This window comes from Mirounga leonina, unplaced genomic scaffold, assembly GCF_011800145.1.
Source record: "Mirounga leonina isolate KUSES-001 unplaced genomic scaffold, KU_Mleo_1.0 Mir_154, whole genome shotgun sequence".
In the NCBI taxonomy this organism is placed as follows: domain Eukaryota; kingdom Metazoa; phylum Chordata; class Mammalia; order Carnivora; family Phocidae; genus Mirounga; species Mirounga leonina.
This window is the reverse complement of record NW_023270389.1, coordinates 55,667,873-55,694,015: the sequence shown is the minus strand read 5'-3', so window position 1 is coordinate 55,694,015 and position 26,143 is coordinate 55,667,873. Positions and strand designations below refer to the sequence as shown.

The 26,143-nt window shown below is 38.7% G+C and overlaps 1 protein-coding gene across 1 annotated transcript in view; it reads left to right on the top strand.

Annotated features, from left to right (window-relative positions):
- Positions 1–25,853, top strand: part of METTL11B (methyltransferase like 11B) — a 33,684-nt gene extending 7,831 nt beyond the window's left edge. Inside the window, 4 exon segments of the mRNA XM_035010839.1 lie at positions 10,752–10,767; positions 10,769–10,923; positions 23,774–24,020; positions 24,780–25,853. Of these exon segments, the coding sequence (XP_034866730.1) occupies positions 10,752–10,767; positions 10,769–10,923; positions 23,774–24,020; positions 24,780–25,053 (692 nt within the window). The 3' untranslated portion in view covers positions 25,054–25,853.
- The last annotated feature ends 290 nt before the right edge of the window (positions 25,854–26,143 follow it).

Here is a 26,143-nt window from a genome sequence, read left to right as displayed (position 1 = left end):
TACTGTTGGATCCTGTTGGCTAGTATTTTGGTGAGAATTTTTGCATCCATGTTCATCAAGGACATTGGCCTGTAATTCTCCTTTTTGATGGGGTCTTTGTCTGGTTTGGGGATCAAGGTAATGATGGTCTCATAAAACGAGTTTGGAAGTTTTCCTTCCATTTCTATTTTTTGGAACAGCTTCAGAAGAATAGGTATTAATTCTTCTTGAAATGTTTGGTAGAATTCCCCTGAGAAGCCATCTGGCCCTGGGCTTTTGTTTGTTGGGAGATTTTTGATGACTGCTTCAATTTCCTTAGTGGTTATAGGTCTGTTCAGGTTTTTTATTTCTTCCTGGTTCAGTTTTGGTAGTTGATACATCTCTAGGAAGGCATCCATTTCTTCTAGATTATCTAATTTGCTGGCATACAGTTGCTCATAATATGTTCTTATAGTTGTTTGTATTTCTTTGGTGTTGGTTGTGATCTCTCTTCTTTCATACATGATTTTATTTATTTGGGTCATTTCTCTTTTCTTTTTGATAAGTCTGGCCAGGGGTTTATCAATCTTGTTAATTCTTTCAGAGAACCAGCTCCTAGTTTTGTTGATCTGTTCTACTGTTCTTTTGGTTTCTATTTCATGGTTTTCTGCTCTGATCTTTATTATTTCTCTTCTCCTGCTGGGTTTAGGTTTTATTTGCTGTTCTTCTCCAGCTCCTTTATGTGTAGGGTTAGGTTGTGTACTTGAGACCTTTCTTGTTTCTTGAGAAAGGCTTGTATTGCTATATACTTTCCTCTTAGGACTGCCTTTGCTGCATCCCAAAGATTTTCAACAGTTGTGTTTTCATTTGCATTGGTTTCCATGAATTTTTAAAATTCTTCTTTAAGTTCCTGGTTGACCCATTCATTCTTTAGTAGGGTGTTCTTTAGCCTCCATGTATTTGAGGTCTTTCTGACTTTCCTCTTGTGATTGAGTTCTAGTTTCAAAGCATTGGGGTCTGAAAATATGCAGGGACTCATCCCAATCTTTTGGTACCAGTTGAGACCTGATTTGAGACCTAGGATGTGATCTCTTCTGGAGAATGTTCTATGGGCACTAGAAAAGAATGTCTATTCTGTTGCTTTGGGATGGAATGTTCTGAATATATCTGTGAAGTCCATTTGGCCCTGTGTGTCATTTAAAGTCTTTATTTCCTTGTTGATCTTTGGCTTAGATGATCTGTCCATTTCAGTGAGGGGGATGTTAAAGTCCCCCACTATTATTTATTGTTGTCGAAGTGTTTCTTTGCTTTTGTTATTAATTGCCTTATATAATTGGCTGCTCCCATGTTAGGGGCATAGATATTTACAGTTGTTAGATCTTCTTGTTGGAGAGACCCTTTAAGTAGGATATAGTGTCCTTCCTTATCTCCTATTATAGTCTTTGGTTTAAAATCTAATTTGTCTGATAGAAGGATTGCCACCCCAGCTTTCTTTTGGTGTCCATTAGCATGGTAAATGGTTTTCCACCCCCTCACTTTCATTCTGGAGGTGTCTTTGGGTCTAAAATGAGTCTCTTGCAGACAGCATATTGATGGGTCTTTTTTTTTTTTTCTCCAATCTGACAGCCTGTGTCTTTTGATTGGGGCATTTAGCCCATTTACATTCAGGGTAACTATTGAAAGATACGAATTTAGTGCCATTATATTGCCTATCAGGTGACTGTTACTGTATATTGTCTGTGTTCCTTTCTGGTCTATGTTGCTTTTAGGCTCTCTCTTTGCTTAGAGGACCCCTTTCAATATTTCTTGTAGGGATGGTTTTGTGTTTGCAAATTCCTTTAGTTTTTGTTTGTCCTGGAAGCTATTTATCTCTCCTTTTATTTTCAGTGACAGCCTAGCTGGATATAGTATTCTTGGCTGCATATTTTTCTCGCTGAGTGCTTTGAATATATCATGCCAGTCCTTTCTGGCCTGCCAGGTCTCTGTGGCTAGGTCTGTTGTCAATCTAATGTTTCCAGCATTGTAGGTTATAGATCTCTTGTCCCGAGCTGCTTTCAGGATTTTCTCTTTGTCTCTGAGACTCGTAAGTTTTACTATTAGATGTCGGGGTGTTGACCTATTTTTATTGATTTTGAGGGGGGTTCTCTGTGCCCTCTGGATTTTGATAGGGAAGTTCTCTGCTATAATTTGCTCCAATATACCTTCTGCCCCTCTCTCTTCTTCTTCTGGGATCCCAAATATTCTAATATTGTTTTGTCTAATGGTAGCACTTATCTCTTGAATTCTGCCCTCGTGATCCAGTAGTTGTTTATCTCTCTTTTTCTCAGCTTCTTTATTTTCCATCATTTGGTCTTCTATATCACTGATTCTCTCTTTTGCCTCATTTATCCTAGCAGTTAGAGCCTCCCTTTTTGATTGCACCTCATTAATAGCTTTTTTGATTTCAACTTGGTTAGATTTTAGTTCTTTTATTTCTCCAGAAAGGGTTTCTCTAATATCTTCCATGCTTTCTCCAAGCCCAGCTAGTATCTTTAAAATGATCATTCTGAACTCTAGTTCTGACATCTTACTAATGTCCATATTGATTAGGTCCCTGGCAGTCAGTACTGCCTCTTGTTCTTTTTGTTGAGGTGATTTTTTTCCGTCTTGTCATTTGTCCAGAGGAGACTAGATGAATGAGAGAACAAAATGCTAACAGGGTAACAACAACCCCAGAAAAATATACACTAAACAAATCAGAAGGGACCTGAAACCAGGAGAAAAGAAAGGGAAAGAAAGAAAAAAGAAAAAGAAAAAGATAAAAACAAACAAACAAATAAACAAAAACCAGAATATGATCAAATATGATCAGGCTGTTGCATAGATTAGTGCCACACACTAGATTTTGGGCCTATTTTGGTCTCTTAGAAGAAAGTGCCTCCCAAATTTTAAAGAAAGAAAAACATATATGTTCAAAAATACGGGTAAATGCAATGAAGGGATGGAATATGACTGTAAAGATGAAAATTATAAAAGATTTTATAAAAGGAATTGATAAGTTGGTTGAAAAAAGAAAGAAGAGGAATTTAAAAAAAAAGGGAGAGAATGTGATCAGGTGGGAGACTAGAATAAAGCCATACAGTAGAGATTTAGGGTATATTTTGGTCTGTTAGAAGAAACTGTATCCCAAAATTTTAAAGAGAGAACAACTTATATATATATACCAAAAATAAGGGTAACTACTATGAAGGGATAGAATATGACTCTAAAAATGAAAAATAAAATGTTTTTTAAAAAAGGGATTGATAAGATGTTGGTTGAAAAAGGGAAAAAGAAAAATTAAAAAAAAAAAGTTAAAAAAAATTTAACTTTGAAAGACTAAAGAATCATGGGACAAAAGCAATGAATTCTATGTGCAGTATTCCCATAGCACTGGAGTTCTGCCGTACTCATTGATCAGTAAACTTGGTCTTGGCTGGCTGTTCTTGCTGATCTTCTGGGGGAGGGGCCTGTTACCATGGTTCTCAAATGTCTTTGCTGGAGACAGAATTGCCCCGCCCTGCTGGGTCTGGGCTAATTAATCTGCTCGGGTTTCCTCTTGGGATCTTTTGTTCCCTGCAAGCTTTCCTTACGTTGGAGGACGAGAGTGAAAATGGTGGCCTCCCAATCTCTGCCCTGGAGGAGCTGAGAACTCAGGGCCCCACTCCTCAGTGAGCCCCCGGAGAATAGCAGTCACTCCCATCTCCCTGGTCTCTGGCCACACTCCATGCTCATCCAGCCTGTGACCAAGCATTTCTATCTCTGGCACATGACCCTGTGTAGAGTCTCCAACCCCAGCAGATTGCTGTGGTGCACTCGTGCTGCTCCTCCCAGGGGAGGAAGGGGAGTCTCCCCAGATCTGCCGCTTGTTGGGTCCCTGCTGGAAGAGCAGTGGCCCGACTGCCATGGATCACGGTTTATGGCAAGTCCAAATTGAGAGCCCACTCCTCGGCTTCGTTTTTGCAGCTGGCTTCCCTGCTCTGATACCTGGAAGCTCTGCCACACTCAGGCACCCCCGGCCTTTCTGTGACCCCAAGGGCCCTGAGACCACATTGTCCCAGTGAGGGTTCCACCCCCTGCTTAGCCACTGGAGCAACGTCCCTCAGCAGAGCCAACTTCTAAAAGTTCCGATTTTGTGCTCTGCTGCTCTATCACTTCCTGGTAGCGGCTGATGGAGGCCCCCTCCCCCACCATCTATCTTCCCGAATATCACCTCGGATTCACTTCTCTGCATGTCCTACCTTCCAGAAAGTGGTCGCTTTTCTGTTCAGAGAGTTGCTGCTATTCTTTTCTTTGATCTCCTGTTGAGTTCATAGGTGTTCAGAATGGTTTGATTCCTATTTAGCTGAATTCCTGGGACCAGAGAAAATTTAGGTGTCCTACTCCTCCACCATCTTGCTCCTCCCCCGTTTGCTGTTACTTTTGCAATGGAGATACTGCAAGATTATTTTGCTTTAAAGAAATGGAGAACCAGATAACTTCCTTTTTTATATAGCAGGCTTTTAGATACACACATGGCATGAGAAGGATGAGATATAGGTTTTGGATTTAAATAGACCTGGGTTAAGTTCCAGTTGTGTCCTCACTAGCTACTCGATCTTAGGTAATTTAGGTAACCTCTTGTTGTCTTGTGTTCTTCCATAGATAATAACATCTATCTTACCTATTCTGTTAGATATGAACACTAAGCATAGGTAGTGCATACATCCATGTTGGATCAATGGTAGTTACTATTTTTTATTATATGGGTATGCCTAATTAGGAGAATAGATATCTTATAAACTATATGAAAAGTGTAACTTGTGTCACTTATGTCAGCTTTTCCCTCTAGCCACTCTCTACTTTGTTGAACTTGTATGCTATTAAAAGAACAAAAAGTGAGATAATATTTATTTAGTCTGTGGAAAGAGGCCTACTATGTGTTAAGCATAATGGTAAGTGTTGGGTTGCAAAGACAAGTAAGATACAGGCTTATCCTGAATAATTCAGTGTAGGAGAGAGACCCACACAGAGATTTTTTGTGGAATGTAGAAGTAGAGTGATAGAGACCCCCACAGGATGCAGCAGAGGTGCACAGGACATATGGGTGACTGCTGAATCAGTGTCTGACTCTTCCAATGCAAATCTCACCACAAGAAATCTGTCCCTACTCTCTTGGCCTGACTTCTAGACTTCTAAAATTTGATAATAGGTGAGGTAGAATGCTCAAGTAGGAATAGAGAGTTGGGAAGACGTTCAGCCAAGTCGGTAGGGAATGTGACGTGGGGTGGCAGATCCTTGCCGAAGTGAGGAAAGTGTGCTGTTCCTCCTGCCCTCCCTTTGGTCACCTCATTTGTGTTCAAACCTGGAAAGAATTAGGAACCACTGAATTAGCCCTCAGCTGAAAAAGAAGAAGCCCTCTAAAACTTTTAGGGTAGGTAGTGCATTATTTTAGAGATAAAAAACACCAGACACCTAAAGCATTCAGGGAGCAAATCAAACTTAGAGGGCCCCTCAGGGCAATTCTAAGACTTGATAATGACAAGTATTCTAGTATTCTGACACACCAGACCTTTGTATTCCACCAGAAACACTGATAAAGTCTTACTTCCCACTCTCCCCTGCTAGTGAAAAAAATAGAAATGAGTTCACTTTTTTTATGATTCCACATATAAGGTGTTTATCTTTCCCTTTCTTATATCACTTAGCATAATGCCCTCAGGGTCCATCTATGATGTCATAAATGACAGGACTTCCTTTTCTTTATGGTTGAGTAATATTCCATGGTACCTAGATACTTTCTCCCTCCCTTCCTCCCTTCTTTCCTTCCTTTCTTCCTTCCATCCTTCTTTCCATTTTTACCATTAATTCTTTAATGGCTAAATTGGGAAGTGCTCATTTGCAAATCTCTTTTATGGAAGGTCTTACCCTTCATAAAGTCATCTCCTAATTGGGCTTTATTTTTTTTTAAATAATAAATAAAAGGCTAACATGATCTAATATCCTATCTCAAATCATTTCAAACTAAATGTCTAAACTTAACCTACCTATCCTCTCAGATCAATTTCCAGTTGACAAACAGTTTTAACATCTGAAATAAAGTGTAAAGTAACCTCAACCAACCATTTAGAAATACAAAAAAGGAAACAAAAAGACAAGAAGATACTCAGCAGACATAAGTGCTTAGCTTTTTTTTTTTTTCAAGATTTTATTTATTTATTTGATACAGAGAGAATGAGAGACAGAGAGCATGAGAGGGAGGAGGGTCAGAGGGAGAAGCAGACTCCCTGCCGAGCAGGGAGCCCGATGTGGGACTCGATCCCGGGACTCCAGGATCATGACCTGAGCCAAAGGCAGTCGCTTAACCAACTGAGCCACCCAGGTGCCCCAAGTGCTTAGCTTTTAACAAAATTTTCCTTAGAGAGTTCACAAGATCCAAATTCTTCTTTAGGGCAAATCAACTTGTGTTCTACTTTCCTTTTTTGTAACAAGTAAACCATTGCAAGGGTCTTGGGAGTTCAGCCCATAATGTAGGACAAGATATAAGTACCATATTATATGAAGAACGACTAGAACTCTATCAAGAACTCTGTCTTAGACTACCCCAAATTTCACAGAGACATTGCAATCCTATAAGAATGAGCTTATGTATTTCTATAATAAAAAGGCACAGGCTGATGACTGATTACCTTATCTGAGTCAACTTGCACCACTGCGGGAGTTATCAAGAGAGGAGAACCTGGGGCTCAACATGACACCTCATATATCGTTTTAGTGAAATGCTCCTGTCAATTAGGTGAAAATGAGAACTCAAGCCCATAACCATAAAAACCTACCTATTGAGTCTGACCCCTGCTGGGCTTGGCATTCACTTGTGGTCTAAATGTTGCTGGCATAATGGACCATTCCCATTTCCAGATTAAGAGTTTTAATAGACTTCACCAACTAGTTGACTTAAGCAGGTGATGATGAGTGTGGCTGCTTTGCTGCTTTGGTTGGATCAACGAGAGTACTGGCCCGTGGCTTGCTTGTGATCCTGGGCAGCATGCAACTTGGGGAAGACTCTATGAGCTGTGATTTCCTAGCTTGGTTTTCTGAGACACATAGAAGAATTTGGAGCACTCATGTGTTATTGGGATGGCTATGCTTGATTTTTGTCATCCCTGTAGAATTTATTGAGCCACCTGCTGTTTACACAATACTTTACTAAGTGCTAGGGGAGAGAGATTGGTATAGGGTAGTGGTTCCCAATGTTTTGAACCTGAGGACTCTCCTTTTAATGTATTTTCTCAGTCAGTTGTTAATATGTGTATAAAATGGCAAAAAAAATCTATATATTTAATACTTTTAAAAGATTTGTATTAAAAAACAATCTATAACAGTTAATATATATGGAGCTATAGTATATAATATTGTTAGTCTCTAGAAAATGTACATTGGAACTGATTCTCATATCCCTTCCAGGAAACTCAGGACCATTCAAGGGTCCAAAAATTGGCTCCAATGTCTTTGAGTTGGAAAATACTGGTGTAACTCCATAGATGGAATGTATTATGATGAAACATTATAAGTGGTGTTTGCTGGATTTTCAACTTTTGAATCAAAATTTGGGACTATGTAATTGTTATTCAATCAACAGCCAAGCAGTGCAGTAGTCCAATTTCACAACTGTGGTGTTACCTGATGAAAAATGATTCTAGTTAAGGTTAAATAGATTCTCTTTTCTTATACTCTTTCTACTGAAAATTATGTCTATTTTGATTTGCTTTATATCTTGATCATAACATTTTTGTACTGTTATGTATTTTGCTTGGAGCTTTCACCTATCTTTTATTTGTGATGGTTGAGATAAAAAAATATATATCTTCTTTAGAATATCACTAATGTCTCTTTGATTCTTACTTATTTTATTGCCTAGAATCCAATTCATTCTACTTCTGGATGAACTTATGTTTCTAGAGCCTATAGTTTCTGTTGTAATAAAGACTGATTTCTTTCTAGATCTGATAAGTATCTGTCATTTTGGGATTTCTTTTCATTGGATTCCTGGGTTAATTTCATTATCTTTTGACACATATCTTCTCTTGATTTTAACCCTCATTGGTTTGGAATATAGCTTCAAGAAACTTCTGAAGAATGAATCCATGGTAGGTAAATATTCTTTCACAGTTTGACGGGGTATTAAGTTTTAGGTTCAAAATAATTTTCTCTCAGAATATTGATGGCATTGCTTCTTTGTTTTCTAGTGTTTGTTTTTTTTCTTAAAGATTTTATTTTTAAGGAACCCCTACACCCAATATGGGGCTTGAGCTCACAATCCCCAGATCAAGAGTCACATGCTACTGACTGAGCTAGTCAGGTGCCCCTGTTTTCTAGTCTTTCTTTCTTTCTTTCTTTCTTTCTTTCTTTCTTTCTTTCTTTCTCTCTTTCTTCTTTCCTTTCTTTTCTTTCTTTCTTATTATGTTCAGTTAGCCACCGTATAGTGCATCATTAGTTTTTGATGTAGTATTCAGTGATTCATTAGTTGCATATAACACCCAGTGCTCTGATGAGATCTATGTTATAAGGCTGATTCTAGTCTTTTGAATATAGTTGCCAGATAAAATATAAAACTCCAGGTAAATCTGAATTTAAGAGGATCAACAAATATTTTTTTTAAGTATGCCCTGTGCAATATACAACATTTCAAGTATACATATACTAAGAAATTTTTATTGTTTATATGAAATTCAAAACTAATTGCTTGTCTCATATTTTTATTTGCTAAATCTGACAACCCTCCTTGAGGGTCAATCACCTTTTTCCTTCTAAATAACTTTAGGATCTTCTACTTCTAGGATTCTTACTCTTTGTGTTTTGAAATTTCCTAAGGATTTGTGTAAATGTGGCTTTTACTTAATTATTATTATTATTATTATTATTTTAAATCCATGCTGCTCAGTACTTGTTGGACCCTACAATCACTTTCAGCTCTGGAGAATTTTCTTCTATTATTTCTTTAATAATTTTCTTCCTTCCATTTCTCTGTTATTGAGAATCCTAATTGGCTTGATGTTTGGACCTTCTGAATTAAGTCTTTATAACTCTAATCTATTTACCTCAGGTTTTCATATCTGTCTTTTTATTATGTGCTGACACATTTATTCAATGTTCTATTCCAAAGTTTTTGGTAATCAAAACTTTAATTTCTAAGAATTCTTTGTTATTCTTTGAATTATCACTTTCTTGGCATCTTATTTTTGATTTATGGATGCACCAGTTCTCATATCTCTCCAAGGATATATTTTTTCTGTTTAGTTTTGTTTTAAATTCTTGTCCATTTCCTGAACTATTTCTATTTCCTTTGGGGTCATTTCTAATAGTTTATCTCTATCTTTTTCTTTCAGACTGCTGTTTTACCCCCATGTGTTTGGAAATCATTTTTTATCCATAGTTAGGGATAAAGGACAGGTTCAATGATTCTAGGTAATGGGGAAGGTTTCCTCTGTTAAATATGTCTCCCCTGAATAGAAAAGATGACAAGGAGCTGTACATGTGCAGGTAGATCTTACCATAGTCTGATCTGTGTGAGCAGATGAGATGCTTGGAGTCATCTATATGGTAAAATGAGTAGTATTCTAGGATTCTAACACTAACTGCTTTAGGTCTCCTTAGGCAATTAATTAAGTTAAAAAAAATTTTTTTAGAGAAGACCCTCCCCCACCCAGGATTATAGCTGTGCTGCCTGTTGCTCTTGGGAGGGTGCATTTGTCTTCTCCCTGGTTGGCTTGTAGAGAGATTTTTTATTAACTCTTATTTCCTTTTGCATCTATCCAAGGCTGCAAAATCTTTTAGCTTTGTTCCATCTGCTCTTTGTCTTCCAGACATTTGTTGAAATCATGAATCCATCAGTGGCTCCCCTCTCATTTTCTTCACTGTTATGTGCTGAGTTTATTAAAACAATTTGGGGGGAATATGGGGAAAGAAGGAAGACAAATGCATGTACTCAGCCTACAGTCTTGAAACAGAAATTCCTTCCTTTCATCCACTCTCTATCATTTCTTCCTGAATGTCCTCTAATGAAAATATTTTATATCTGAAGAGGTGCATTTTCATCTACAAAAAACCCACATGCATCCACATTTACTCTTCAGAAATTAGAATATATATTTTTCTAAAAATAAATGTCTTAAAATAATATCTCATATGGTTTCTTAAATGATGAAGTGACATAATATATGTGAATGTGCGTAACACACTACCTGGCATAGATAGTTGTGCAATAAATCTTTTTATCTTTTTTTATTATTTTATTTTCAGAAGAAAGAGCTCAAGCACATCTTCTGTAATGTTGGTACAAAGAGATAGTTCAGTATGAGTTGCTTGAAAAATTGGTGAAAAAAAATAGCTACCCTGAATGTAACTTGTGATTAGAAGTAAGGACTAATGATTAAATTCTCATAAAACTTTGGAGCTCAAAGATAAAACTTGTGACATTCTTCATTCTAGGATAGCAAATGCTGTTAAACTTTTAAAAAATACAGTAATAAGCTAAAGTTTCATTAAACTATAGAGTTAGTAAGTCATGAAAATGCCACTATGCATGAGATACCTGAAGATCGGAGGGGTTAAGAAGTTTTCCTAAGGTTCCATAATGAGTAAGTCACTGAACCAGAACTCAAACCCAGATCTTCTGACTATGCCTTTCCTCCACAGCACAAATTCAGAGGCTTCTAAGAGGCAATTCAATATATGATAAGATTTAATTTGTTCTGTCATATTAATATTAATAAATATTAATAATATTTCATTTGCAGTGAAATTGTATGCATTAACAAGTCATCAATGGTGAGATGCAGTTTTATGCCAGAACTAAACTTTTCTACCAAGAAGTACCTGCTACAGAAGAGAGTATGATTGGAAATTTCATTGAACTGTCTAACCCAGATGTCCAGGCTTCTCAGGAATTTCTTAGGAAATTTGTTGGGGTGAGTTATCCAACTGCAGCTTGATAAGGAAGCAAAGTCATTGCAAACATTGAGCTCATATGCTTCTGTGTTGTCATTTAAGTCATATTAAAGCCATATAACTCAGCCAAGAGTTTAGCCTGAAAGCCTGTTTTAAGATGTTCAGAAAGGATGGGTCGCATCAAACCACTTGGCATTTCATCATCCTAGTTCCAACTAATCTCTCATGCGTCAGAGGAAGGTGAACTAGCAGTGCTAATATTATAATTTGGGGATTAAGAAGACATCTCTTTTTAGAGTCTCACAGATGAAACAGTTGACACCCAAATGATTGATGAGAGATCATGCTATTTGGGATCTTGGGGCGATTTATTGATTTTCTGTAATACAAATTCAATATAGTAAGGAAATGCATGCTTATGTTTGGTTTTAAAATGATAAGTACAGTAGAATCTCTTCATACTATTTAATACATAGTGCAGACTTTGCCTTGAAAGAATATGATCTCTTTGTAGCTCTGGTCTTGGGTGAAACTGTTTCCTTACTTCCCCATCGTATGGAGACAGACTGTATAGCGTAGTGGCCAAAATCTTGGGCTTCAGAGTCATTAGGTTCTTCTATTTAGTGTATAAGCAACCTTGGAATTGTTTCTTAAGTGCTCTAAGTCTCAGTTTTCTCACCTGTGACTAGGGCATAACCATAGAACCTACCTCATAGGATAATGTGAAGATCAAATTAGATAATATGTATCAAGTGCTTGTTTTGTTGTAAATACTTATCACCCAATAAATCTACTTTATTTCTACTACTAATAGTAACAGGCTTTCATAAAATGCATTCATTACAGTTTAAGGAACTTTATTTAGTTGTTAGAATAAACAATAGAGATGCTGACACAATAAAGCTGCTGTTGGTCCTACTAAAGACATAAAGTTTTAACTGGCAAACAGGTTTTATCCCAATTCATTTTGAAGTCATCTATTGGAAATTTAGAGTCTATTTTATTATGATAAAAGCACTGAGTATTATATAAGACTGATGAATCATAGGCCTGCACCTCTGAAACCAATAATACATTATATGTTAATTAATTGAATTTAAATAAAAAATGTTAAAAAAAAGAAACATTATAAATATTATAAGTATTTGGGTTAGGTTGTCAACCTCCTTAGAAGCACACTCTTAAGAATATCCCTAGTGTTGAGGTGAGGTTCACTTCACATCCAACCTCCCTGGAGCACCAAGTGAGCAGAGAGAATTGGATCAGGGTGGAGCACCCATTGGGGCCGACGTGTGTGAGCATCAGCTATAGCCACAAAGGACTGTAAGGCTGAAGATGATGGCCATGGCTGTTTATAGATCAGGGCAACCTGGAATATTTTTAATAAGTATTGCTGACTGATTTCATGGAGTGGTTTTTCTGAGATAGTCAATCTGCTAAGCACTTTAGAAGTATTGTCTTGATTATGTTTCACAAGAATTCTAGAAGGGCAGTACTATTATTATCCTTGTTTTTTTACGTTGTGGAAACTGAGGTTTGGAGATGTTAAATAAGTTGTCAAAGGTGATGCAGCTGGTAAGAGACAGAGCTGGGACTTAAGCCCAACCAGGTCTTCTGACACCAAATTCTTTACTCTTAACCAGAACATATTTTTTTCCATTTGTCTCATGAAGCAGTAAAATCCTTGCTTTGTGTGTGTGTGTGTATGTGTATGTGTGTGTGTGTGTGTACCACAGACCTCAATTCTCCTCCAGCCTGGCCGAAAATAATCCCTCCTGCTTGCCTCGTGGTGAGGCCGACTTTGATCCCAGCGCATTTCAGAAGCTTAGTTAGTAATCCAGCTGTCTCGTCACTCCATGTGGAATGCCAAGCTCACCACAGGGATGCTGGTCAGACAGAGCCCATACACACACCCATGGACCTGGGAAAGGAAACAGCCTTATGCTTGCATATTTATGTTGGAAAAGAAAAACCTGCTCTTTTCAAACAAATATAAGGAGTCCTTCTTAGTAGACAAGGCTCATTGTGAAACCATGACCTCTAACTAAGTACAAACAGTCTTTTTTAAGAAATGATATTTTGGTACTTTGACCTTAATAATCTGCTAAATTAGGAACCAGGTCAAGATACAAGGAGCTAGGGAATATGAGTATCTGACATGATTTATCCTTATGTCAACTGGGGAAAGGCAGATTGTTTAATTTAAAGTTTTGCTTTCCTTTCACCACTTAGTGACACAGGACAGTGGGAAAAGGTGTTTAAACTTGTTACAAATATGTTTACTTTAGCAAATAAACAAATGATACCAAGATAATGTCAATGGCATGGCCGATAACTTTCCTCAGTTTTAGCTTTCTAGTCGGGGAAAGCAGCAATTTATAAAAAGTGACCGGTATTTGGTGGTATTTATCTTTTGACCTCTCGCAGCTCTGGGTCTGACTTGGTCTATTTCATGGTTTTTATACAGTGACATTTAACACTTTCCTTTTAGTTTTAAACTCCACTAGATAAACTTAAAATGATCTTCTTCAAAACAAAATATATAGGCAGAATCAAAACTAAAATAAAATTTCTAAGAGAATTTTGCTATTTTATATTAATCCATACATGGGAAGACAGCATCATAAGTGTCAATGAAACTAACAAAATGGGAAAGATGGCAGAAGAGTAGGGGACCCTATTACAGCCAGTCCTGGAATTGAGCTGGATATCTACCAGACCACTCTGAACACCCACAAAATCAGCCTGAGATGTAAGAAGATATATCTGGATCTCTACAAACAGAATATTGCAGGCAGTTGGTTTCGAGGTACGAAGGGGGAGCCATGATTCCTCGGGCAGGTATCAGAGGATAAATGGCAGGGGGAGGGAGCCTGGCCATCGGAATCCTATACCATCGGTGAGCAATAGCCTCCCACGCTTGTGACAGGGCACAGACTTGCAGACTGGTAGCAGTGGGGAAAGGACTTTAGGGCAGCTCCCCAGATGGAATCCCTCAGCAGCTGGATTGCCAAGTGAACTGGGGGAGGCTGAAGGTGAGGACTGGGAGTGCTGCAGAGGGGCGCACAACCCAGGACAGCAGTTTACAGCAGCACAGACAGAAACGGAGATAGTGTGGCCTGGAGAGCTCACTGAAGAACAGACTGCAATCTCTTTGCTCTGAGGCAGAGGGTTGGAAATATTCTCTTCTGCTCTGACTCTTGGAAGAGACAGGGAAAGCTGCCAGGGAAAGCCACCAGAGAACAAAAGCCCCCCAAAACTGGTTTTCACTGAGCCCATCCCCCACCACAGGGGCAGGGCAGTTCTGTCCAAAGAGCATTGCCTGAGTAACAGTGCGGCAGGCCCCTCTCCCAGAAGACAGGCTGGGAGACAAGAGGCTAGCAACCCTAAGGTCCCAAGAAAACAGGTGCATCTTGCTTGGGTTGTGGTCAATAATTTGGATTCTATACATTCCCCTAACCACCCCTCAACAGAATGACTAGGAGGAGGAACCCCCAAAATAGGAAAGACTCAGAGATTATGACTTATGCCACTGACTTACAAATGGATTCAGATATAACCAAGATGTTGGAGAAGGAATTCAGGCTAGCAATTGTGAAGACAATAGCTAGAACGTAGAAATTGATTAATGGCAACATAGAGTCTCTAAGGGCAGAAATGAAAACTGAGTTGGCAGAACTTAAAAATGCTATCAATGAGATCCAATCTAATCTAGATAATCTAACAGCCAGGGTAAGTGAGACAGAAGAATAAATTAGTGACCTGGAAGACCATTTAATAGATAAAAAAGGAAAAGAGGAGGCCAGGGAAAAAGAGTCCATGAAAATAGAATCAGAGAAAGAAGTGACATCATGAAATGTTCCAATGTCAGAATTATTGGAATCCCTGAGGGGGTGGAGAGAGAGGACTAGAAGATATATTTGAGCAAATCGTAGCAGAGAACTTCCTTAATCTGGGGAATGAAACAAACATTCGTGTCCTAGAGGCAGAGAAGACCCCTCCCAAGATCAAGGAAAACAGGCCAACACCCCGGCATATAATAGTCAAACTCGCAAATCTTAGAACCAAGGAAACCATCTTAAGGGCAGTTAGGGGGAAGAGATTCCTTATGTATAGAGGGAGGAACATCAGAATAACGTCAGACCTATCCACAGAGACCTGGCAAGCCAGATAGGCCTGGCAAGACATATTCAGGGTACTAAACAAGAAGAACATGCAGACAAGAATACTTTATCTGGCAAAGCTGTCATTCAGAATGGATGGAGAGATGAAGAGCTTCCAAGACTGGCAGAAACTGAAAGAATATGTGACCACTAAGCCGGCCCTGCAAGAAATATTAAGGGGGGTTCTATAAAAGGAGAAAGACCCCAAGAGTGATCTACAACAGAAATTTACAGGGACAATCTATAAAAACAAGGTCTTCACAGGCAACATGATGACAATAAATTCATATCTTTCAATAATCATTCTCAACCTGAATGGCCTAAATGCTCCCATAAAACGGCACAGGGTTGCAGATTGGATAAAAAGACAGGACCCATCCATATGCTGGGTACAAGACACTCCTTTTGAACCTAAAGATACACCCAGACTGAAAGTGAAGGGATGGAGATCCATCTTCCATGCCAACAGACCTCAAAAGAAAGCTGGGGTAGCAATTCTTATATCAGACAAATTAGATTTTAAACTAAAGTCTGTAGTTAGAGACCCAGAAGGACACTATATCATTCTTAAAGGGTCTATCCAACAAGAAGATCTAACAATTGTAAATATCTATGTTCCCAACATGGGAGCAGCCATCTACATAAGCCACCTGTTAACCAAAATAAGAGTCATATTGATAACAATACGTTAATTGTAGGAGACTTCAATACTCCACTCTCAACAATAGACAGATCATCTAAGCAGAAAATCAACAAAGAAACAAGAGATTTGAATGACACACTGGACCAGATGGACCTCATAGATATATACAGAACATTTCACCCTAAAACAACAGAATACTCATTCTTCTCGAGTGCACATGGAACTTACTCCAGAATAGACCACATACTGGATTACAGATCAGGTCTCAACCAATACCAAAAGATTGAGATTACTCCCTGCATATTCTCAGACCATAATGCTTTAAAACTGGAACTCAATCACATGAAAAAATTTGGAAGAAATTCAAACACTTGGAAGCTAAAGACCATTCTGCTCAAAAATGTTTGGGTCAACCAGGAAATCAAAGAAGAACTTAAACAATTCATGGAAACCAGTCAGAACGAAAACACATCAGCCCAAAACCTATGGGATACAGCAAAGGTGGTCCTAAGGGGGAAATACATAGCCATCCAAGCCTCACTCAAAAAAATAGAAAAATCCCAAATTCACCAATTAACTATACACCTTAAAAAATGAGAGAAAAAGCAACAAACAATGCCTAAGCCATGCATTAGAAGAGAAATAAGATTAGAGCAGAGATCAATGAATTAGAAACCGGAAACACAGTAGATCAGATCAATGAAACTAGAAGCTGGTTCTTTGAAAGAATTAATAAGATAGATAAACCATTGGCCAGACTTATCTAAAAGAAAAGAGATAGGACCTAAATTAATAAAATTATGAATGAAAGGAGAGAGATTATGACTAACACCAAGGAGATAGAAACAATTATTAGAAATTATTATCAACAACTATATGCCAATAAACTGAGCAATCTAGATGAAATGAATGCCTTCCTGGAAACCTATAAACTGCTAAGACTGAAACAGGAAAAAATTGACAACTTGAATAGGACAATAACCAGTAACGAGATTGAAGCAGTGATCAAAAACCTCCCAAAAAACAGGAGTCCAGGGCCTGATAGATTCCTGGGGGAATTCTACCAAACATTCAAAGAAGATATAATACATATTCTCCTGAAGCTGTTTCAAAAAATAGAAACAGAAGGAAAGCTTCCGGACTCATTGTATGAGGCCAGCATTACCTTAATCCCCAAACCAGGCAAAGACCCCAACAAAAAGGAGAATTTCAGACCAATATCCCTGATGAATATGGATTCCAAAATCCTCAACAAAATCCTAGCTAATAGGATCCAACAATACATTAAAAGGATCATCCACCACGGGCCAAGTGGGATTTATTTCCAGCATGCAAGGGTGGCTCAACATTTGCAAATCAATCAATGTGGTAGAACACATTAATAAGAGGAGAGAGACGAACCATATGGTCCTCTCAGTTGATGCACAAAAAGCATTTGACAAAATACAACATTCCTTCCTGATTAAAACTCTTCAGAGTATAGGGATAGAGGGAACATTCTTCAAGTTCATAAAATCCATCTATGAAAAACCCACAGCAAATGTCATCCTCAATGGGGAAAAGCTGAGAGCCTTTCCCTTAAGATCAGGAACACGTCAAGGATGCCCACCCTTGCCACTATTGTTCAACATAGTACTAGAAGTCTTAGCAACAGCAATCAGACAACAAAAAGAAATAAAAGGTATTCAAATTGGCAAAGAAGAGGTCAAACTCTCTCTTTCCACAGATGACATGATACTTTACGTGGAAAACCCAAAAGACCCCACCCCCAAATTACTAGAACTCATATAGCATTTCAGTAATGTGGCAGGATACAAAATCAATGCACAGAAATCAGTTGCTTTCTTATACACTAACAACGCAACTGTAGAAAGAGAAATTAAAGAAACGATTCCATTTACAATAGCACCAAAACCCATAAGATACCTCGGAATAAACCTAACCAAAGAGGCAAAAGATCTATACTCTAGGAACTACAGAACACTCATAAAATAAATTGAAGAAGACACAAAAAGATGGAAAAACATTCCATGCTTATGGATCGGAAGAATAAACATTGTTAAAATGTCTATGCTACCCAGAGCAATCTATACCTTCAGAGCCGTCCCAATCAAAATTCCAATGACATTTTTCAAAGTGCTGGAACAAACAATCCTAAAATTTGTATGGAATCAGAAAAGGCCCCTAATCACCAAGGAAATGTTGAAAAAGAAAAACAAAGCTGGGGGCATCACGTTGCCTGATTTCAAGCTATATTACAAAGCAGTGATCACCAAGATAGCATGGTACTGGCACAAAAACAGACATATAGACCAATGGAACAGAATAAAGAGCCCCGATATGGACCCTCAACTCTATGGTCAAATAATCTTTAACAAAGCAGGAAAAAAAATGCAATGGAAAAAAGACAGTCTCTTCATTAAATCGTGCTGGGAAAATTGGACAGCTATATGCAGAAAAATGAAACTCGACCATTCTCTAATACCATTCACAAAGATAAACTCAAAATGGATGAAAGACCTCAATGTGAGACAGGAATCCATCCAAATCCTAGAGGAGAACATAGGCAGTAACCTCTTTGACATAGTCCACAGCAACTTCTTTCAAGATACATCTCCAAAAGCTAGTGAAACAAAAGCAAAAATGAACTTTTGGGACTTCATCAAGATAAAAAGCTTCTGCACAGCAAAGGAAACAGTCAACAAAACAAAGAGGCAGCCCACAGAATGAGAGAAGATATTGGCAAATGACATTGCAGACAAAGGGCTGATATCCAAGATCTATAAAGAACTTCTCAAACTCAACACCCAAAAAACAAATAATCAATTCAAAAATTGGGCAGAAGAAGGGCGCCTGGGTGACTCAGTCATTAGGCGTCTGCCTTCAGCTCAGGTCATCATCCCAGGGTCCTGGGATCGAGTCCCACATCTGGCTCCCTGCTCGGCAGGAAGTCTGCTTCTCCCTCTCCCACTCCCCCTGCTTGTGTCCTGCTCTCACTATCTCTCTCTCTGTCAAATAAATAAATAAAATCTTAAAAAAAAATTGGGCAGAAGACATGAACAGACACTTCTCAAAAGAAGACATGCAAATGGCTAACAGACACATGAAAAAATGTTCATCATCATTAGCCATCAGGGAAATCCAAATCAAAACCACATTGAGACACCACATTACACCAGTTAGAATGGCAAAAAGTGACAAGCAAGAAACTTCAAATGTTGGAGAAGTTGTGGAGAAAGGGGAACCCTCTTACACTGTTGGTGGGAATGCAAGTTGGTACAGCCACTTTGGAAAACAGTGTGGAGGTGCCTCAAAAAATTAAAAATAGAGCTACCCGATGACCCAGCAATTGCACTACTGGGTATTTACCCCAAAGACACAGATGTAGTGAAAAGGAGGGCCATATGCACCCCAATGTTCATAGCAACAATGTCCACAATAGTCAAACTGTGGAAAGAGCTGAGATGCCCTTCAACAGATGAATGGATAAAGATGTGGTCCATATATACAATGGAATATTACTCAGCCATCAGAAAGGATGAATACCCACCAATTGCATCGACATGGATGGGACTGGAGGAGATTATGCTAAGTGAAATAAGTCAAGCAGAGAAAGTCAATTATCATGTGGTTTCACTTATTTGTGGAACATAAGGAATAGCATGGAAGACATTAGGAGAAGGAAGGGAAAAATGAAGGGGGGGAAATTGGAGGGAGAGACGAACCATGAGAGACTATGGACTCTGAGAAACAATTGAGGGTTTTAGAGGGGAGGGGGTGGGAGGATGGGTTAGCCTGGTGATGGGTATAAAGGAGGGAATGTACTGCATGGAGCACTGAGTGTTATACGAAAACAATGAATCGTGGATCACTACATCAAAAATTGATGATGTATTGTATGGTGACTAACATAACATAATAAAATAAAATAAAATAAATCAAGGAATGGGAAAAAATCTTTATTATTGAAAAAAGAAAATAACAAAATGTGTTGTGATGAACACTGGGTGTTATATGCAACTAATGAATCACTGAACACTACATCAAAAACTAATGATGTACTATACAGTGGCTAACTGAACATAATAAAAAAATAAGCACAATATTCAACTGTAATATTTTTTCAAGGTCATTATATAATAAAAGTGTTTTTCAGTTAAAAAAAGAAAATAACAAAACACCTTGTTTTGAATTCATACATTGTGTGTAGGTCTAATCACATTCATGGAAAGACACCAGGTTTCAATAGGGGCAGCCAAGGTATCCAAGAGGCAGGAGATGTCCCTGACGTCCATCTTTAAATACTCCTTCCCTGAGGAACTGCGTGTGAATGAAAGAGAGAGAAATTTGGTGCCGAGATAGGGGAGGCAGTGCCAGTACATGTAGTGGAATAGAATAAAGAGAACTAAGCAACAGTGGTGAGAGGCTAGTGGAACACAGAATTAGGGTGAAAGGTACCTTAATGTATTTTTTTTATTTTTTTTAAAGATTTTATTTATTTATTTGAGAGAGAGAGAATGAGAGAGAGCACATGAGAGGGGGGAGGGTTAGAGGGAGAAGCAGACTCCCCGCCGAGCAGGGAGCCCGATGCGGGACTCGATCCCGGGACTCCAGGATCATGACCTGAGTCAAAGGCAGTCGCTTAACCAACTGAGCCACCCAGGCACCCCCTTAATGTATTTTTAAATAACCATTGTTTCAGAAGTAACTATAGTCAAATATCACACATCTAAATTGGAGACAAATACAAATCAGAGGGGAGAATTTTCAAAGGAATTCTATTTCAAACATTTCGCCTCTCTGAGCCTCAGTTCCTTTGTCTAAAAAAAGTAGGGAAATTAGACATGAGTGCTTTAAGAACACTAGGGTTTTGCTGAGATCCTTCAAGGTCTTATTGGGAGAATGATAGGGAGGCTGAGTGGGTGAAGCCCTACCTCCCATTAACCAGAGCAGCTTTGTGTTTATTTAGTTCATTGAGATAAAGGAGGTCAGTTTTTATCATCTAAACTCCTCTGACACAGTTCTCTGAGCCCTCTTTGCTTTATCTTTCTGTGGTTCTAGTTCTAAGACCACTTGCTACAATAATGTGAGCAACATGATCCATAGAGACTTTAAGGCCAAGTAATGATAAGAAAAATTTGTAGTTATAATCTCTAATTGAGCAAATAAATTTCTACTAACATCATTTTCAGTAGCCTAAATGAATTTTCCTATACTTTCCCCATCTTGTTTATGTTATGGATTTACTTAAAAGGTGTTTTCTTTATGGTGTTCTCAACATAAACCTTTAGCCTTTTTAAGTTTTCTGATTTAGTTTACATTATAATATCTGAATGAGGGAGGTGACATAGTGTAAGTAGGAATGGAAAACCCATGGTACATGTACCACCACTGCCCTTTCCCATACTCATGGCAGACATTACTAGTCAATCACAGAACTCTTTCCTTTATTGAGTCTCAGTGAAGCCTTAGAATTTTTTTCAACATAGCATTAGACAGATACTACCAAGGGAATCAGAGTTGGCACTTGAGGTGACAACGCTAAGGTAGAACTGGCTTTGGATTCACACAGTTCCCTGTTCAAGTCCTAATTCTGCCATTACCTCTGTGGCATTACAAATCTAAGTTTCCTCAGCTTCAAACTTGGGAATAATCATTATTTTATGGAATTGTTTTGATTATTATCATTATTATAGATGCAAAGAGCCTCTATGTATAAGCGCTTGATAAATCATGGATATTATGATTCCATTTGAAAAGAAGCTACAATTGCTTCAGTTTTTGTTCTTCATTGTGCTCTTACTGCTGTAAAGAAGACCTTTTGGGTGGACTAGAAAGCAGCATTTCTGTTGTTTCCTTCTGCTCAAACATCACCTCTTGGTCCTTAGCAAAATATATATTTTTTTTAAATCTTTAGTTGCTGTGAAAACAAGAGTTAGGTTTCTCAAGGTCTTGACTGGCAACATAAATATCTTATTACTATAATTTCTAGCACAAAACATATTCAGCAGTCATCCCAATTATAGCCAAGTAATCTAGACAAGATAATATTTAGAGACTGAATAATATACATCTCAAAGTTTCAGCTGCTCATATATTTATGTGTCTGTGTCTATGTACATATATGTATGTATATGTATGTGTATGTCTATGTCTATGTCTGTGTCTATGTATGTTACTTTATAGAAGCAAGTTTTTTTCTTCTTTCTTTTTCTTTTTTTAAATTTTGTTATGTTATGTTAGTCACCATACAGTACATCATTAGGTTTTGATGTAGTGTTCCATGATTCATTGTTTGTGTATAACACCCAGTGCTCCATTCAATACGTGCCTTCCTCAATACCCATCACTGGGCTAACCCGTCTCCCCACCCTCCTCTCCTCTAAAACCCTCAGTTTGTTTCTCAGAGTCCATCGTCTCTCATGGTTCATCTCTCCCTCCGATTTCCCCCCCCTTCATTTTTCCCTTCCTTCTCCTAATGTCCTCCATGCTATACCTTATGTTCCACAAATAAGTGAAACCACATGATAATTGACTTTCTCTGCTTGACGTATTTCACTTAGCATGATCTCCTCCAGTCCCATCCATGTCGATGCAAATGGTAGGTATTCATCCTTTCTGATGGCTGAGTAATATTCCATTGTATATATGGACCACATCTTCTTTATCCATTCATTTGTTGAAGGACATCTCGGCTCTTTCCACAGTTTGACTATTGTGGACATTGCTGCTATGAACATTGGGGTGCATATGGCCCTCCTTTTCACTACATCTGTGTCTTTGGGGTAAATACCCAGTAGTGCAATTGCTGGGTCATCGGGTAGCTCTATTTTTAATTTTTTGAGGCACCTCCACACTGTTTTCCAAAGTGGCTGTACCAACTTGCATTCCCACCAACAGTGTAAGAGGGTTCCCCTTTCTCCACAACTTCTCCAACATTTGAAGTTTCTTGCTTGTCACTTTTTGCCATTCTAACTGGTGTAATGTGGTGTCTCAATGTGGTTTTGATTTGGATTTCCCTGATGGCTAATGATGATGAACATTTTTTCATGTGTCTGTTAGCCATTTGCATGTCTTCTTTTGAGAAGTGTCTGTTCATGTAGAAGCAAGTTTGAGAAAGTTATCACTGGCTGATTTGCCCCTGCACCACCTATCTATCCATCCTTCACCTCCAGTTAATTTAGTGTACAGACCTACTTTATAAAAACAATTTTAAGGGAAATTTGTGCCCAGTAAATCATGTAGTTTCTCTTACAAAGGCAGAAAACAATTTCTAGCATGAAAAGAGACAAGGAGACTTTGCTGCAAACACCTTCTCTCCATGTGACTGTGCTGTGTGTCATCAGGGCTGGGTTTGAAGTAAAATTCTGGCCTGAAAGGCTCTCTCTCTGCTTTGCTTTTTTCTTTCCTTTTGTTTCCTCCCCTCTCCCCTCCCCTCCTCCCCTCCTCCCCTCCCTTCCCCTCCTCCCCTCCCCTCCTCTCTTCCTCTCCCCTCCTCCCCTCCCTTCCCCCCTCCCCTCCTCTCTTCCTCTCTCCTCCTCCCCTCCCCTCTCTTCTCTTCTCCTCTCTTCTTCTTTCTTCTCTTCTTTCCTTCCTTCCTTCCTTCCTTCCTTCCTTTTTTAAAAAATAGCAATAAGCTACCTTGCAGGTCCATTTAGCTGTGGGCTTGACCCGAATTTGCAGTTAATACAATTCTCCTTTTAAAGGGCTTTCAGTGGCCCATTTCTTTGAGAAAATTACCAAGTTTTTAGACCTAAGATATTATTTTTTAAAATCTTACTTTGAAATTCTTTTGAAGACCTTTATTTGGGTAAAATAAAGAAAGTGAAAACTAGCAAGTTTGGATATTTTTTGAAAAAGGTAACTGGATGTTCTAGAACTTGATCATGGTAGTGGGTACATGGCTGTATACTTTGTTCAAACTCATTGAATGGTACATTTAAAATAGTGCATTTTATTACATGAAACTGACCAAAATAAAGTTGGTTTAAAGAGGTTATTGGAGTATCCTAGACTCAGGGTCAATGTCTTATTTGAAGTGTTCCACAAGGTACCTTTCTTCAATGCCCTGGGAGGGCTGGGACAGACTGCGCCTTGGATTGCAGCTCTGGGATAGGAAGGGTCAGCAAGCATGTCTTGTTGCCGGTTTTCAACAGCATGGAACTGGTGGACATGATGGAGTCGTTCCTTCTTGAAGCCCAGAACTACCTGCAGGTCAATGGGGACAAGGTAGAAAGGTACCACTGCTACAGCCTGCAGGAATTTACACCTCCATTGGGCAGATATGATGTCATCTGGATTCAGTGGGTCTCTGTTCAGTCCTGCATGGCCTAACATCTGCCTTTCTCCCCTTCCCAGATAGAGAAGACAATACCTGGGGCTAATTTGAGGATTTATGGAGAGGAAGCAAAGACGTAAAAGGAGATATAGTTGTAGTTGTGCTTAGAGCAGTTAGCTAGACTTAGGAATCATAGAAACCCCCAAAGCTCTGGTACTCCCAATCTCTCCCCTAGGATCCTCTGCTACAAGCCTGAAAATTCCCATGATGGAGTACCTTTGTACCATCCTAACTCTAAGAAGAAAACCAAATACTTGAAAAACTTTAAAAAGTGGAGTCAAAAAAAGTTTATCCCCATTTATTGGCAAAACTAGACTTTCTTAGATTTAAATTCCCAGGAAATGAGGTAGCAATGAATTAGAATTTGGTCTAAGTGAGTGTGTGTGTCTAGGAGACACAGAGGAGTGATGACAAAATTAGGTTGTCTGGGGACAATGGCAGGGACTCTTGGGCTAGGCAATAGTTTATTTTGTGCCTGTGAGGTAGATAGACTAGGTAGTTGAATACTTATTTTATAGATGGGACAAGGAGCCTCCTCAGAGAGGATACCTGTCCTCTTACTTAAATTCTCAAAGTGACCTGCAACTAGACCAATTCAGGCTATTAAATAATTCACAAATGAGTGAACAAATGGTCTCTTTATTCTTAGCCTTGTGGTCTTTCCTACCTTCCTACTCTCCTCCCTCCCACCCACCATTTCATCCTGTTCCTGCATCTACTTGGCCTCATCTGTAGGATACCTGACCAATAAAGACCTTCTTGCATTTCTTTCCCGGTGCCGAGCTGGCCTGAAAGAAAATGGTGTCATCATACTGAAGGACAGCGTGGCCCGGGAGAGCTGTCTCTTCGATCTCTCTGACAGCAGTGTGACTCGGGACATGGACATCCTCCGGAGCCTCATTAGGAAGAGTGGGCTGGTGGTGCTGGGTCAGGAGAAGCAGGACAACTTTCCAGAACAGGGCATCCCGGTGTGGATGTTTGCATTGCACAGTGATGGACACTCCTGACCGGCAGTGGGAATGTAGGGCTGGACTGTACAGGGTGCTTTGGGACAGAGGTCCTCTCCTCATAATTCATGGGGTGATGGAGAGAAGAGATGCAAGGCCTGTCTGGAAATGATTGATGTAGTACGTACAAGTTTCCACTAATTTTATAAGGACATGCTCACACTCGATGGATTTTCTGGAAGATAAATAGAGTGAAACATCAGGAAAAATGTTTTAAGAACTGCTTGTATACACCCAAACTATACAAGTGTACATAAAAACAGAAAAGGGATCAATGTTCACACATTCTAAATGGCCTTGGTCCGTGAAGATTTGCATTATGGAGTATCCCAGGATGTGTGGGGTAAAGTCTAGACCCCTTTCTCTGCCCTCATGCTAGATACATTCAATTTCATTCCTTTTTGAGACTACTACTCCTTTTAGACAAAAATCTCACCCTAATTAAGAAGGCACCAGTCAAAATAATCTTATGAAAATGAATCCATTGCTTAATTTTTTCTTTAGCCTTTCTTTTCCCAGAAAAAGTATATGTGGTTTCACTTTCTATTTTGGGTCAATTTCACCACCAAATGATGTAATATGGATATAATTTGATAACAGAAGTCTACATTTCAGTGATGAGGAAGTGTCTCCTTTCAGGAGAAAATATTATATGTTGAAATTTCAGCTATGAACATGTAAGTAAATGTCCTTGATAATCTAATTTTAGCCATTGGCCTCCAACACTTCTTGCTTCATTGTAGCCACTCCTGTTTCTTTCATTGATATGAATGTACATTGGAAAGAGAAGGGAAATGATAAACCATGAGAACTAAGCTAACTGGATTAATTTAATTAAAAATAATCTAGGGACACCTGAGTGGCTCATTTGTTTAAGCATCTAACTCTTAATTTTGGCCCAGGTCATGATCTCAGGGTTGTGAGATTGTGTCCTGCATCAGGCTCCACGCTAGGCATAGGATCTTCTCTCTCCCTCTTCCTCTGCCCCTCCTCACCTCAAAAAAAAAATCTAAAATCATTTAAAAAATGTAATTTAATTATTATTAGCAGAATGTTTAAATATAACTGATTTAAGGCACTCCAATATCTT